The sequence below is a fragment of the Euprymna scolopes genome, chromosome 3 (genome assembly GCF_053919585.1).
Source record: "Euprymna scolopes isolate OS-2025 chromosome 3, ASM5391958v1, whole genome shotgun sequence".
In the NCBI taxonomy this organism is placed as follows: Eukaryota; Metazoa; Mollusca; class Cephalopoda; order Sepiida; family Sepiolidae; genus Euprymna; species Euprymna scolopes.
In genome coordinates, this window is record NC_136484.1 from 67456396 (window position 1) to 67472793 (window position 16398).

The window sequence follows — 16398 nt, forward strand, 5'->3', positions numbered from 1 at the left end:
TGTTTTTTTTGTTTGTTTATTTTTAATAAAAAAAATTCATTGAATAAGAACATTTTGTACGCCTATTTGTCTTCTCACAAGGACAGTTAGAAACAATGGCAGTTTTTAATATGTGAAAAAAAAATTAGCTTCCCAAAAAGGTGCATTCTGTATTGGGATAAAAAATACAAGTTGTATCAGTCTAGAAGGACTGAAGACAGAAAAGATAAAATGTAATGTCAGAACATATACTACACTTCACTTGATGGCTTATATGTCGTCTATCAGATGAAAGTGCTAGCATATTTGAAATAATGCTTAAGCAACTCTTAGCTTAGTGAGATTGAAAATCTTGAAAGCAATTTTAATCCCATGACAAAAAAATTTATAATTGTGATTTTTACACCTTTTAAATGTTTATAACAGGATTGCATAGTCGGAGATTTTTGGAGGAGTCAGACTCATAAGAATGGTAGGAATCGGTTAGATTTTTTTTTATTTCCAAAAAAATTAAATGTCTGAATATTGGAAGACTTTAAAATACTGTGTCCGAGTTAAATATTTTTCAATTCTAAGAATTGGAGTGAAAATTTTTGAAATCTTCTGCATTCAACCATATACCTTCTGCCACCACAACGTTGAAGAGTCTGTAAAAGCCTTGCTTATATGGTCATGTCTTACTTATAAGCATTAAGCCTCAGATTAGCAATAAACTAATCCCTTCTCAAAGAGAGAAGATACAACCTGGAAGGATAAATCTAGAACTGCACAGGACCAACATCATACTGCAATCAAGAGGAAAAAGGCCATTACACAAATGGCCTAATCTGTTGATTTTGGTGCCGATGTATGCTAATACAGTCAGGGAAGCAGGAAAGAGGGAAGGAATTCCAAAGTATAGTAGTCTGAGGGAAGGAACTATTAGAGGAAAAAGCTGGGGACCTCTGCAGTGAATCGTGATTTTTTTCTGCTTGTTGGTTTGTTGGGAGTGGGGTGGGGTATTTACATTAACAAGGTACAAGTGCTAGGAGTTTGTCAAAGCACATTCCATATTTAAGTGGACTCTGATCATTATCTTTGGTTTAATGGCTACTAATGTTCTTATTCTTGGGGCCAAAATCTCTGTTTAGAACTGCATATGTAAAACACTTGTCTCTTCACTAATGACAAAACAGTATTTTTTATTTATTTTTTTGTCATTTTCTTAAAATGAAAAATAAGTCTTCCCTTCTCCCAGTCTCCTTTCACTGATGACCAATAGACAGATGCAAATGTTTTAACAGAAAAAATTGTTCCCAATTGACCAAAATTTCTTCCCTCCCCTTTTCTAGTATTTTTTTCTCTTTCTCTCTCAACACCCTCCCCCACACACTTTGGTGTGTGTGTGCCACTGACCTAGTTTTGTGCAGTCTCCCCAGTTGACTCCCCCACTCCACCCATCCAACTCTTGCTGTCTTCAGCTGAACATTCCACAAATGCACAATGTCATGTTGAATGAGGTCACCCGCCAAATTCCTCAAATTCAAATATACATTGTTTCCCCTACTCGCAAACCTCTGAGTTTAAAAATTTTCTTTTTTTTTATGCCCAAGATTTCAAACTCTCCGTCTCTCTCTCAACTCTGTTTTAACTCTTTGGAAGATTAAACATAAAAGAAATTTAAAATACAAAGAAATTATTAAAGAAGACATGTCTATAAAAAAAAAAAAAAAAAAAAAAAAAAATGAATGTAAATATTTCATATTGATGCTAAAAAATAAAAATTGAATTTTAAACAACTTTTTATGTTGTAAAAAAGTGGCATTTGTTGGACTTGGCACCGTTTAAATGTATGGAATCTTTTTTTTTTTTTTTTTTTTTTACGTTGTAGACACAAAAAAAAAAGATGTCATTTATTAAAAAGAAAAAGTTTAAATCTTATTTGTTTGTGATATTATTTGTAATAAGCATTTTTTTCATATGTACATATATATACGCAGTGCTTTCAATAATTTTCCAGACTTTTTTTTCGTATAGGCGCTTTTATTGATAGTACACACGTGAAACTCTAGTCCCCTTTGAAGTAACCTCCTCTGGTTGCAATGCACTTTGTTGTACCATTCCAACAACCTCTGGAAGGCCTCATGAAAGTTCTCTTATATGAGCATGTAAATACCAGGGTATTGGTTGCTTTGCCTGTGTCTTTAGGCATGGAACCGTAAATCAATGAAGTGAAAGTAGCAACATTGCTTCTGCGTCATTCCTTTGTCTGTTTTAAGCCAGACCTTTCATGATTTCACATGCAACTCTGACCATTGTTACTCTTACAAGGTGCCTTCAATAAGTTTCCAGACTTTTTTTTTCGTATGAGCACTTTTATTAATTCTAGTCTCCTTCCTCCAGATGCAATGCAATAACCAAAAGTCACAGGGAGCAACGTCAAGACTATAGGGAGTGTGAGGAACTGTCTTGATGCCCATCTTGGTCAAATAGTCTGTGACAAAGATGGAGTTATGGACTGGTGCATTGTCCTGGTGGAAATGCCACTAACCCGATTTAAAGAGTGCTCGCCTCTTCTGACAGAATCTCTTCCTGAACTCTCTTAAAACCTCAACATCATATTCCTTGTTGACCGTCTGTCTAGTGGGAACCCAGTGCATATGACAATCAAGGTCTATTCAAATTCCTGCTGTAGCTGTTCATTTTAACCTGAATTCATAAAAATTGGCCAGTCATCTCATAGGACAGCAATAATATACTGAATTTTCCATAGTCTACAACAATTTTAAAGGCCTGTACAAAAAAAAAAAAGTCTGAAAACTTATTTAAATCACCTAGTAACTGTATATAGACATTTTGGGTGTAGTTTTTTCTTAGAAGTTGTTCAAACAATTCTATGAATGTGACTGAGTTTGTAAAATAGTGCTTTATAAACAAGCAGAGCTGTATATTTGTTACAAATTTCAAGTTACAGAAGCATCTGTTGATACATGCAAATATGTTTCAATTAAATCCAAAAGGTGGTTTCATGAGGCAAGGATTATTCGATAAAAACGAATATGTGTGAGATGCAACATTTCTCTTGTCTAACAGTCCTATTAAAAAAAAAATACATACAAGGATCATTCCAAAAGTAGTCACTTTTTTTTTTTTTTTTTTTTAAACTTAAAAACTTACAAAGACAGGAGTAGTACTATTAAAACAAGCAACCCTTTTTTTTCTATGTATTCACCACCATTCTCAATGCACATTTTTTCATGAATTCAACAACACATCTCTATTTCTGATGCATGTCCATGACAGGAGTTGCTTTCTTAAAAGCTCACAATATCTGCAGTAGAGATGAATGAAACTTTCAGGTCATGAATGCATAAGTTCAGTCATCATAACAATTATAAGAAAAAGTTGTTTTTTTTTTCTAACATAACTCAATCCCCAAGCTGAGGAATAGTTTAGTATGTATTTTGTGTTGTTGAAATCTGTAGAAAAAAAGTTGTGGGAACAATAAAAAAAACAAAAAAAATTACCTCAATTTTAGTATCATTTATGTAAAAGGAAATTTTCTATGTCAGTATGTGTAGCTAAAACTACAAAACAAAGAGCTACAAAGGTGATATATTCTGAATCAGTGTTGCCCAGAATGAATAATATCTAAAATTTATTTAAAAAAATATATTTGTTGACTCTAATCTGGTGCAGTTTTCGTCAAGTTGTCTGTTTTTATCTCACTAACCAAAGGGAAGTAACTGAGTTTTTTAACAATTGATTTCTTTAAATCGACTCCTCCCATAAGTTGTCTGTGTATAAATATGTCCAGGGAAGGGAGTTGGAAGAGAAGAAAAGGAGAGGAGGAAAGAAAGAAGTTTTAATATACACTTTTGCCCTGGGCAACGCCAGGTAGTAGTCCTGCTAGTAGTGTGTGTGTGTGTATATATATATATATATATATATATATATATATATATATATATATATATAAAGCATGACAAAAGAAATTTATAATTCAACCAGAAATACTACTACCTGTCTTGATTAGAGAGAAGAAAGTGCTGGGGGAGATATTGGCCTTGAGAGTATTTATCTTGGGTCACTCTGTACTTTTCGTATGGAAAACAAAGCCGTGTTTGGGACAAACTTATCTCTATTGTATGATTTTTATCTTGCATTTCACAACAATGTATGTAAAGGTGTCTCAATATTTGTGGTGTGACACAGAGAAGGAATGAAATGGTTAATGTTCATGTTGCTATTTCTATTTAGAATTGAGGATTCTGAAGGTATAAGATCTGATTTTGACTTCTAGTATTCCAAAAATTCCAACACCACTGCTAACTCCTAAAATTCTAAAATTTTACCCTATTTAAAAAAAATAAATAAATAAAAAAATTTAAATATGATGGTATTTACGATTATTTTTTTTTAATCTTTCCACCTGACAACATATCTCGACCTGAGTAATGCCAGATAAATGCAGCTAGTTAAACATTTTTTTTTTTAATATTTCAATAATGGTTTATGATAAGACTGAAAAAAGAAAAATATCCGACCCATTTAACAGTTTCAATTGGTTTTATAATCTCACTAGCAGGCCACCCGGCATTACCTGGTCATAAGATACATTTAAATATGATATTTTAATTCATGTAGATTATGTATTTATTATTATAGAGACAAATCCCTATCAATTATTATATTTACCCTAATATAAAGTAGTGATATCAAAACTAAAAAAATATATATATGACTTGGATACTATCAGCTAGAATCAAAACCAAACCGTGCAACTCTCCACTCTCATTCCTTAGTTTCTGAACCATGCCCATATGTGCGCGCACACACACACACACACACACACACACACACACACACACACACACACATAAATACCAGGTTAATGTATTCAGTATTCATGAATAGGGACACCATTTCTTCAATGTTTTTTTAATGTTTCATTTGCATATATTATAAAGAAATTTATAAATAAAACTTATTAATTTTATTATCTTTGTAAATAAATCTGAACATCCACTTATTTCAGTGTTTCTATTTAAATTTTTGTTTTTTATATTTTTTTTAATAAAAAGTTTTATTAATTTTTTTTTTTTATATATAAATCTTGAAAGTTTACGAAGCAAAACGTTTTTTAAAAATTTAGGGGCAAGTGTGTGTTTTTATAATTCAAACAGAAATAAAAGAAACCTGTGTCAAATTAAAATGTGCCCTTTTGATCGTTTCTGATTTTGGAGTGCCTCAAGTATAATTGATCTGCAGTTCTTATTTTTCTAAAATATTTAATTTTTCTTTTAAATTTATTGCAGGGGAACAATTCAACCAAAGTTGCCGCGTAAAAAACAAATACCTGTACATGATGGCTCTTCTTCTTCAGAAGATGATGTTGAAGCAACAGGGGTAAGGCTGACTCCTTTCTTTTCTTCTTTCCTCCCTTCCCCGCCTTTGTAATAAGGTATAAAAGCAAAGATTGTTAAGATGTCCTCTATATTCACCAGACACAACAGCATCTACAGCTTGATTCACTAGAACGTGCAGTAACAAAAGAAGTTGAAGACAGTCTTTGAAACTTGAAAGTTTCTATAAAATTGGTTGTGTGCATTCTCATTGGACTACACCATTGAAACCAAATGTAGTTATGATTTTGATAAATAATATTTCAATATCATTTCATTTATTTTTCTATCATTTTAGATATAATTACTTACTGAACACATTAATATTGCAGACATAAAGAAAAAATCTAACAATTCCAAATACATTTCTTTTTTTCTTGTACTTGGATTCTTTGGACTACTGTTCTCATCTTGAGTGTTATTTTCACGTTTTGGTTGATGTAACCTCTGACCTTCTTGTTGAACTCTGGAATTTTTCTTTAGAATTCAGGAATCAGTCAAAGTTTGAAAGTCACATCGAGCAAAATGTTCTGAAAATAACACTCGAGCTCAAGATGAGAACAGTAGTTCGAAGAATTCAAAATAATATGGATAATAAATCCTCATCTCAAAAATTCAGAAACGTTTTTGTTATTTGACTGAAAAATATTTTATCAATTGCCAAACCAAGTTTGTTAATCGACCCATTCGTCAGACTTGACCTTTTTGCCACTGTTTCCTTGGCAGATAGTGATTTATGGGGAAGTGGTTAATCAAAGAGATAAATCATCCACTTATCTTCTCCAACACTCATAAGCTTAGCCTTTGACAATACTTCAGCCTTTGACTATACTTTAGCCTTTGACAATACTTTAGCCTTTAACAATGCTTTAGCCTTTACTATATTTAGCCTTTGACTATATTTAGCCTTTGACTATACTTTAGCCTTTGACTATATTTAGCCTTTGACTATATTTAGCCTTTGACTATATTTAGCCTTTAACAATACTTTAGCCTTTGACTATATTTAGCCTTTGACAATACTTTAGCCTTTAACAATACTTTAGCCTTTAACAATACTTTAGCCTTTGACTATATTTAGCCTTTGACTATATTTAGCCTTTGACTATATTTAGCCTTTGACTATATTTAGCCTTTGACTATATTTAGCCTTTGACTATATTTAGCCTTTGACAATACTTTAGCCTTTGACTATATTTAGCCTATGACTATATTTAGCCTATGACTATATTTAGCCTTTGACTATATTTAGCCTTTGACTATATTTAGCCTTTAACAATACTTTAGCCTTTGACTATATTTAGCCTTTGACAATACTTTAGCCTTTAACAATACTTTAGCCTTTAACAATACTTTAGCCTTTAACAATACTTTAGCCTTTGACTATATTTAGCCTTTGACTATATTTAGCCTTTGACTATATTTAGCCTATGACTATATTTAGCCTATGACTATATTTAGCCTTTGACTATATTTAGCCTTTGACTATATTTAGCCTTTGACTATATTTAGCCTTTGACAATACTTTAGCCTTTAACAATACTTTAGCCTTTAACAATACTTTAGCCTTTGACTATATTTAGCCTTTGACTATATTTAGCCTTTGACTATATTTAGCCTATGACTATATTTAGCCTATGACTATATTTAGCCTTTGACTATATTTAGCCTTTGACTATATTTAGCCTTTAACAATGCTTTAGCCTTTGACAATACTTTAGCCTTTAACAATACTTTAGCCTTTAACAATACTTTAGCCTTTGACTATATTTAGCCTTTGACTATATTTAGCCTTTGACTATATTTAGCCTTTGACTATACTTTAGCCTTTGACAATACTTTAGCCTTTAACAATGCTTTAGCCTTTACTATATTTAGCCTTTGACTATATTTAGCCTTTGACTATATTTAGCCTATGACTATATTTAGCCTTTGACTATATTTAGCCTTTGACAATACTTTAGCCTTTGACTATATTTAGCCTATGACTATATTTAGCCTATGACTATATTTAGCCTTTGACTATATTTAGCCTTTGACTATATTTAGCCTTTAACAATACTTTAGCCTTTGACTATATTTAGCCTTTGACAATACTTTAGCCTTTAACAATACTTTAGCCTTTAACAATACTTTAGCCTTTAACAATACTTTAGCCTTTGACTATATTTAGCCTTTGACTATATTTAGCCTTTGACTATATTTAGCCTATGACTATATTTAGCCTATGACTATATTTAGCCTTTGACTATATTTAGCCTTTGACTATATTTAGCCTTTGACTATATTTAGCCTTTAACAATGCTTTAGCCTTTACTATATTTAGCCTTTGACTATATTTAGCCTTTGACTATATTTAGCCTATGACTATATTTAGCCTTTGACTATATTTAGCCTTTGACTATATTTAGCCTTTGACTATATTTAGCCTTTGACAATACTTTAGCCTTTGACAATACTTTAGCCTTTAACAATACTTTAGCCTTTAACAATACTTTAGCCTTTGACTATATTTAGCCTTTGACTATATTTAGCCTTTGACTATATTTAGCCTTTGACTATACTTTAGCCTTTGACAATACTTTAGCCTTTAACAATGCTTTAGCCTTTACTATATTTAGCCTTTGACTATATTTAGCCTATGACTATATTTAGCCTATGACTATATTTAGCCTTTGACTATATTTAGCCTTTGACTATATTTAGCCTTTAACAATACTTTAGCCTTTGACTATATTTAGCCTTTGACAATACTTTAGCCTTTAACAATACTTTAGCCTTTAACAATACTTTAGCCTTTAACAATACTTTAGCCTTTGACTATATTTAGCCTTTGACTATATTTAGCCTTTGACTATACTTTAGCCTTTGACAATACTTTAGCCTTTAACAATGCTTTAGCCTTTACTATATTTAGCCTTTGACTATATTTAGCCTTTGACTATATTTAGCCTATGACTATATTTAGCCTTTGACTATATTTAGCCTTTGACTATATTTAGCCTTTGACTATATTTAGCCTTTGACAATACTTTAGCCTTTGACAATACTTTAGCCTTTAACAATACTTTAGCCTTTAACAATACTTTAGCCTTTAACAATACTTTAGCCTTTGACTATATTTAGCCTTTGACTATATTTAGCCTTTGACTATATTTAGCCTTTGACTATACTTTAGCCTTTGACAATACTTTAGCCTTTAACAATGCTTTAGCCTTTACTATATTTAGCCTTTGACTATATTTAGCCTTTGACTATATTTAGCCTATGATTATATTTAGCCTTTGACTATATTTAGCCTTTGACTATATTTAGCCTTTGACTATATTTAGCCTTTGACTATATTTAGCCTTTGACAATACTTTAGCCTTTAACAATACTTTAGCCTTTAACAATACTTTAGCCTTTGACTATATTTAGCCTTTGACTATATTTAGCCTTTGACTATATTTAGCCTTTGACAATACTTTAGCCTTTGACTATATTTAGCCTTTGACAATACTTTAGCCTTTGACAATACTTTAGCCTTTGACAATACTTTAGCCTTTGACTATATTTAGCCTTTGACTATATTTAGCGTTTGACTATATTTAGCGTTTGACTATATTTAGCGTTTGACTATATTTAGCGTTTGACTATATTTAGCGTTTGACAATACTTCAGCCTTTGACAATACTTCAGCGTTTGCCAATACTTTAGCGTTTGCCAATACTTTAGCGTTTGCCAATACTTTAGCGTTTGCCAATACTTTAGCCTTTGACAATACTTTAGCCTTTGACAATACTTCAGCCTTTGACAATACTTCAGCCTTTGACAATACTTCAGCCTTTTACAATACTTCAGCGTTTGCCAATACTTTAGCGTTTGACAATACTTCAGCCTTTGACAATACTTCAGCCTTTGACAATACTTCAGCCTTTGACAATACTTCAGCCTTTGACAATACTTCAGCCTTTGACAATACTTCAGCCTTTGACAATACTTTAGCCTTTGACAATACTTCAGCCTTTGACAATACTTCAGCCTTTGACAATACTTCAGCCTTTGACAATACTTCAGCCTTTGACAATACTTCAGCCTTTGCCAATACTTTAGCGTTTGCCAATACTTTAGCGTTTGCCAATACTTCAGCCTTTGACAATACTTCAGCCTTTGACAATACTTCAGCCTTTGACAATACTTCAGCCTTTGACAATACTTCAGCCTTTGACAATACTTCAGCCTTTGACAATACTTCAGCCTTTGACAATACTTCAGCCTTTGACAATACTTCAGCCTTTGACAATACTTCAGCCTTTGACAATACTTCAGCCTTGACTATATTTAGCGTTTGACTATATTTAGCGTTTGACTATATTTAGCATTTGACTATATTTAGCGTTTGACTATATTTAGCGTTTGACAATAATTTAGCGTTTGACTATATTTAGCGTTTGACAATAATTTAGCGTTTGACAATACTTCAGCCTTTGACAATACTTCAGCCTTTGACAATACTTCAGCGTTTGCCAATACTTTAGCGTTTGCCAATACTTTAGCGTTTGCCAATACTTTAGCGTTTGCCAATACTTTAGCCTTTGACAATACTTTAGCCTTTGACAATACTTCAGCCTTTGACAATACTTTAGCCTTTGACAATACTTTAGCCTTTGACTATAAAAGAACATTTATTTTGTATTTGTGTGCGTAATTACTATGTATACAGTATTACAGGATATAATACAAGATAGAATTAAATAAGCAAAATGTTGATATAGTTGGGATAGGTGAAAAGAATACATTTATTCATTTAGATATTATTACATAGTTAATGTATATTACTCATAGGAGTAATCTAGATGTATGTGTATAGTAGATTAAATAGGTTTTTTTTTTTTTTTTACACAGTGATCACCACTTATCAAGGCCCGGAAGCCACTCAGGGCTAAGGGTTATTGCAAGTACATTACGTTAGTGTGGAGATTTGAAGTGTTTACTTAAGGGGGCGGTTCATTAGGAATTTGTTAACGTTGGACTTGAAGACATCCAAGTTGTAGTCCGGTGGGAAGCAGGCAGACGGAACAGAGTTCCACAGGCATGCAGTTCTAAGAAAGAAGCTTTGTTCATGGAATCCGCGTTTTGATTTAGGCACAGATATAGTGGGGGAAATTTTTCACAGTGGATTCAGCTAGACGGGTGTTTTTCGTGAAAAATTGGCGAGGGGGGACCAGAGATTGGAGTTCAGACGAGCACCTGCCATGGAAATAACAATAAAACAAGGATAGGCTCGCAATGTCTCTTCTGTGGGAGAGAGGTTGCAGGGTAGAGAAAAGGGCATCCCCCACTAAGCCACGAAGTCTATTTTATACTCTGTCAAGGCAGGATAGGCTGTTTTTAGCAGCTCCTGCCCAGATATGGCAACAGTATTCCATCCTTGGACGTACTTGGCTTTTATATACATAGAGAATTGCATCAGTAGTGAGATATCTTCTGGAGCGGTAGAAGGATCCCACCATCTTTCCAGCGACCTTGGCAACAGACTTGATGTACGTGTTCCATTTCAGATCAGGAGTAAAGGTCAAACCCAGAAGCTTGTCAAAACACGGGGCCTCACCCAGACGAGAGCCATCCATCACAATTGATGCCAGATGGGGATCAGAGCGTTGATGATGGGTTTATACTAAATTGTATATTAATGCATCCTAGTATAATACAAACCCTATTCCATCCACTTGTAGATTAACATCTCTATATTTAGTCTGTCCAACATTTCTTTGCATAAGAATGTTTCAACTTTCTGAGAATACAGGGTGTTTGGGACAAATTTAATTTTTTTATATATATATTTTCGATATTCTTTAATTAGTATTTAATAGAGGTGAATGTTTGTCCGTCAGAATGACAAGAACTATCAGATCATCCTGGAGGGATGATGGATGATACATGTTGGATTGTGAAGCAAGGGTTGCGCAATCTCTAACCACTCCTCTCCTGAGTTAGCACTGCTTGATTCCAGTGACAAGGGAAAAGTCCAGGACAAGTGGAAATAATTCTGAGATAAGTGGAGAGCATATGCAGCATCTGGTGTTCCCAAATGGTCATCCATCATTTTAATACTGACCAGGTTTAACATTGCTTCAGTTTGGTGTGTCAAAGTCATTATGTCGAATATTTAATAAGTGCAACAGATAGCTGTTTATGTGCATTATTGATGCGTTTGAAAGTTGGAAAGCACTTGAATATTGCGTGATGATTCGTGCTGTATTAAAAAAATTTTTAAATCTTAACTACAACTCCGTGTTTTTTGAATACCATATGATATGAGTTAGGGAATCGTGACAGTTGTGGAAATAGTGACTAATAGAAAGGATCCTAGCAGGTGAAATGAATCTGTCTGCACAAGACAATTTATTAAAAAACTGCAAAAAAAAAAAAGGTGTGACAAAATCCAAGCAAAGCAATATGGCATGAGTGTCAGTCGTTACTGTAGAGTAAATGCTAAACAACGATTTTCACTACTTCTCATGCAAGAGTTGCAAATGCCAACTACTCACAGCCAATTCTCAAGACCTTAACATGGTAAAACCCAGATCAGTCAAGAGATGCTCTGGTTTTTCTTGGGACCATTTGCACAATACATAGGACAGCAGGTGGTTAGCCTACAGTCTACATGAAGTCCTAATTCTCTCAAACTCAAATATGGTTTTTGGATGTGTTTCCAGCAAAGCCACATTAAGCATCTCCATATCATCATCAAAAACTTGAATTTGAATCAGTTCAGATGGTTATATTAAGTTGCTGTCCACTGTTGTCAAACATTAGGTGGATGGGATCCCTGTGGCTGCGAGACTTGGTTATGTGTCACACTTCCATGAAAACCTAGAAGTGACTGTTTTAGGATTTTTCACAATTTCATCAGTCCTAACATTTAATCCTCCAACTTGCTTGATTGCAACCCTATCAACTATTATACGTAGAGCACAGTAAAAAAATTTTTTTTAATCACGTCACCTGCAATACTAAGGACAAGCTGATTGCCAAGTTCATATCCTGCCTGGAGGTCATAGTGGAGGCTTAGGTTGGCTTTTTCAAGTGAACTGTATTGCACTTTGGATTTATTAATCAAAATATGACATTTTTTTCTTTCTTTTCCAAAAAGTGTCAGTTTTGTCAGTCTGGTTTCTATGAATTGATTTTTTTTCACTTGTAAATCAAATCTAAGTTATTTTTTGTAACATTTTCTATTCATTTTATTCTTGTTTAATGTAAATTGTATATTCATATATTCATAAATTTAATCTTATTTGAATTGATTAGCTTTTGTCCAAAATTCACTCTATATTAAAAAAAGAAAATCTACATTATATACGTACCTGTGATGAAACCAAAAAACCAACTCCAAATTGATAGTTTTATTTTTATAAGAAAATCATTTTTAAATGATTAATGAGAATTTGTAGGCATTACAACAAAAATCTCGTGTTTGAATTATTAATGGGTTATCTCCCTTTGTTTCTTGAGATTGTCTTCAAAATAGCGGGCAAGACGGTCGCTCCTTGGATACTCATAAAATTTGATTTTCTTTAAAAATAAAACTACTTGATGAAATTTACATGATTTGTGAAATATGATATTTTCGTCTTGTCACTGGTATGTACATCACACAGATTTTTTAATATTTTAATAGAGGGGGAATTCTGGACAAGAACCAAGGGATTATTTCTCAAGTGAACCAAACCAAGCCACCTTTATTTTATTGTATGCATATGTTCATTTTTCATAACAAATTGAGTTATGTGACATATGCATAATGAAAGAGATCAAATAATATCCTTCTCAATAATTTGTTAATTGTTTTTGATAAGAATCATTTATTTATTGATTGTATTTATATTTTTTTTTCTTCAAGGGTTTGAAAAATATCTTGCAATTGGCTCCTCCTGCTCCAGGGAAAACGGATTGTGGAGAATTGAAATATTTAGACTTGCGTCTTGATGACAATGCAGATACACCCAGTGGTCCACCACCCTCGTGCGAATATCGAGAGATTGATTTTGTCAAGACAAATGCTTTAAGGAATGTAACAAATGCCAGGGGTCCATAGACATATGTAAAAAAAAAAAAAAAAAAAAAAAACATAGAAAAAATCCACCAAGGAAAACAATACATAAAGAAGTTTTTATGGCAAGAAAAAGTAATCAGATTCCAAACTTGTAATAAATGATTTTTCTGTAAAGAATCCAGAAAGAATATATTTTTCTTTTTCTAAAACTATTTTTTTTTCATTGACTTGTTGGAAATTCTTTTTCAATCCCATGAAAACTCTTGGCCATATTAAATACTTTTTTTTTTTTTTTCTATCTTCTGCTGACATGATGGGATACCATAAATTGCAACTCACATGCAACTTGCATATACACGGGCTGCATCCCCTCCACCCTCATGATTTGTGATAAAAATGCCCAATTGATGACTCATCGACCATTTGAGATTTTCTTTTCTTTGGTCCATTCTAACAAACAAGTTTCCAGAACTTTTTACCTGCCATTTGCCATTGGAGATTCGGTTTCTTCAACATGATGAATACGCATGAGATGCCATGAACAATACTTAAACTGCTTATTTTATTACCTGATAACTGACGGTCAGAATAGTGCATCATTCAATGTTTCTATCATCTAATTTCCAATACTTGATATAAAATAGATTCACTGACTGTTAAAAGAAACAAACAAAAAAAAAACTATTATGAGTACATTACTCATAAGATCGACAAATCTCTAAAGTGTACATTGGTTGATTGAATATGAGATTTGGAGTTGACAGATGAAACTTTGTACCTGCACTATGTATAAGGCTGCCTTATTTGGGGGAAAAATACTTTTTTTAAAAGTTGTTTTTTTATTTTTGAAAACATTTTTTTTTTTGTTAGGGACACATAAAAAAGATACTTTAACTTCAATCCCACTCCCTTCCAAATCATCTTTTTGCTCCTTTTTTTTTTCTTTTCATTTCGTGCCTAATCAAATTTAAGGCTTTTGTAAAACATTTTCAGTTTATAATGAATTACTAATTGAAATAAGTAAAAACAAAGAAAATCTCATTTTTGTATATGTCTGATGTTTTGTTTATAATTTCTTCATTTTTTTTTAACACATAACTTGAATGCATAAATGAAGCAACTTAGCTTTGAAACTGAAAGTTCATCTGTTAAGAAATACTGAGATTTTACTTTTGTAATTTTTTCCTTCCATCATTTAATTGATTTGAGATGAAAAACACAGGTTGAATAATAGAAAATGCATTACCAAATTGTTTTTCATTGTTATAAATGAAGTTTTTTTTTTTTTTAAACCTGATTTTGAAACATAAAACCATATTAGATCATTTTTTTTTTTAATTTGAAACACTGTAAACAAAACAAATTTTGTGAAAAATTAAAAATGTTACTTGATTAAAAACTCGAAGTTTTGTTACTTAATATATTTTTCTGTTAAATTTCATTGAAATTTCGTTTATCATTTGAAATAGAATTGTGGCTAAATTTTGGACTTGATTTATTGAATGAGAAAATTAATTTTGGCAGGGTTTATGTCAATTTAAAAAAGATTTTTTTTTGAAGAAACCTTGTTTTTTTAGTAAAGGGGTGGTTTCATTATTAATTTCTTTTCAATATTCTTTTATACATTTACATTTTTTTTTGTACATCACTATGTTTCATCCATCCATTCATCTACTTATTTTTCTTTTAAGTTTCCAATTTCTCTGCTCAGTTGTCTCTGAAATTTGTATAAAGTTTTGGGAGAAGGGATAAAAAATTTAAACAATGACCACAGCCTGCCTTACTGAGGAAAAAAAAAAAGAAAGGAAAATACTGACAATCTGCTGATTTGTCATTACAAACATTTTTAGTTCACCCGCTCCCCATTTTTTTCAATAGTTTTTTTGTCACTTAAAATTTAATTATATGCCTTTTTTTTTCTTTAGGAATTTCATTTTTATAAAGCTTCTTACTGAAAGATTTTTTATATCAGCAAGCAGATGTATACAATGACATTTTTTTTTTTGATATGCCTTAAGTTATTATTGGAAACCTATTCTTATACAGAAACATTTTTTTCAATTTTTGCTTTCTGAAATATTTAAGAAAAATATTTCCACATTGTATGTCTAATACAAAAAAACGTCTTTATGTATGTAACAATATAGGAGTTTTCTTTAAACCTATAATGACTTACATAGTGCCTAAGAAACCATTTTTTTAATGTTTTTTACTTGAGAAGTTTTGCTCATCTTTTCTCCTTTTTTTACTACCCCCCCCCATTTGTTTTGTGCTTCTCCATCTCTACCTATTTAACTAAGTCTCTTTTATAACGAAGAACTACAATTGAGTAAATCATAATCTCTTTGAAAATGCCTTTTTCTTTGCCACTGAAGAATGCTCTCTAAAATGTTATGTGAAATGAATATCCTTTTTCATCCATCCGTTATTCCAACAAAATATCTTGAAATAGATTGATAACTTATCAGTTATGAATTGAAAATTGGGTAAATTCTTCATTTTTCGCTTTCATTTCATGAAACGAGTTTTGTGTGATCAATGTTGGGCTTAACTTTTAAGACCTTAAGAAAAAAAGTTACTTTTTGCCAAAGCAATTTTCATGTTCTCTTTTGCTTGTATGAATAATTCCTTTGCTTTAAATGTCTATGCCATTATTTGCAGAGATTTCTTATAAGCATTTTTTAATTTTTTATTTTGAATGCGGCAATTGGAGAATAATCACGAAAAATAATGCATATTTGTATATTGAAGGTGGCTTTAATGTTGAAAAGCCCATATATATATATGTATATATATTCAAGCATATCTGATTGTACACGACAGTTATTCTTTTTTCTGATCTTTATGGATAACTTTTCAAGTTGCTGAGCAGTCTTTTTAATTTCAGTAGGCAAGTTATATAGAATGGCGTCTAGAAGTTGTTGTTCGGCCATATTCTTCTCAAGTGCTTTCTATCGGTGCATCAACTCTGTCATGTTCAATCAGATGTGTTTG

General features: G+C 32.0%; 1 protein-coding gene across 3 annotated transcripts in view; it reads left to right on the top strand.

Moving 5' to 3' along the window:
* LOC145255856 (GRB2-associated-binding protein 1-like) overlaps positions 1-15208 on the top strand; it is a 163238-nt gene extending 148030 nt beyond the window's left edge. For all 3 annotated transcript variants that reach the window (XM_080114625.1, XM_080114632.1, XM_080114630.1), the window contains 2 exons: positions 5277-5367; positions 13252-15208. In XM_080114625.1, the coding sequence (XP_079970751.1) occupies positions 5277-5367; positions 13252-13446 (286 nt within the window). In that variant the 3' untranslated portion in view covers positions 13447-15208. The remainder of the gene's footprint in view (positions 1-5276; positions 5368-13251) is intronic.
* Positions 15209-16398: the final 1190 nt, after the last annotated feature.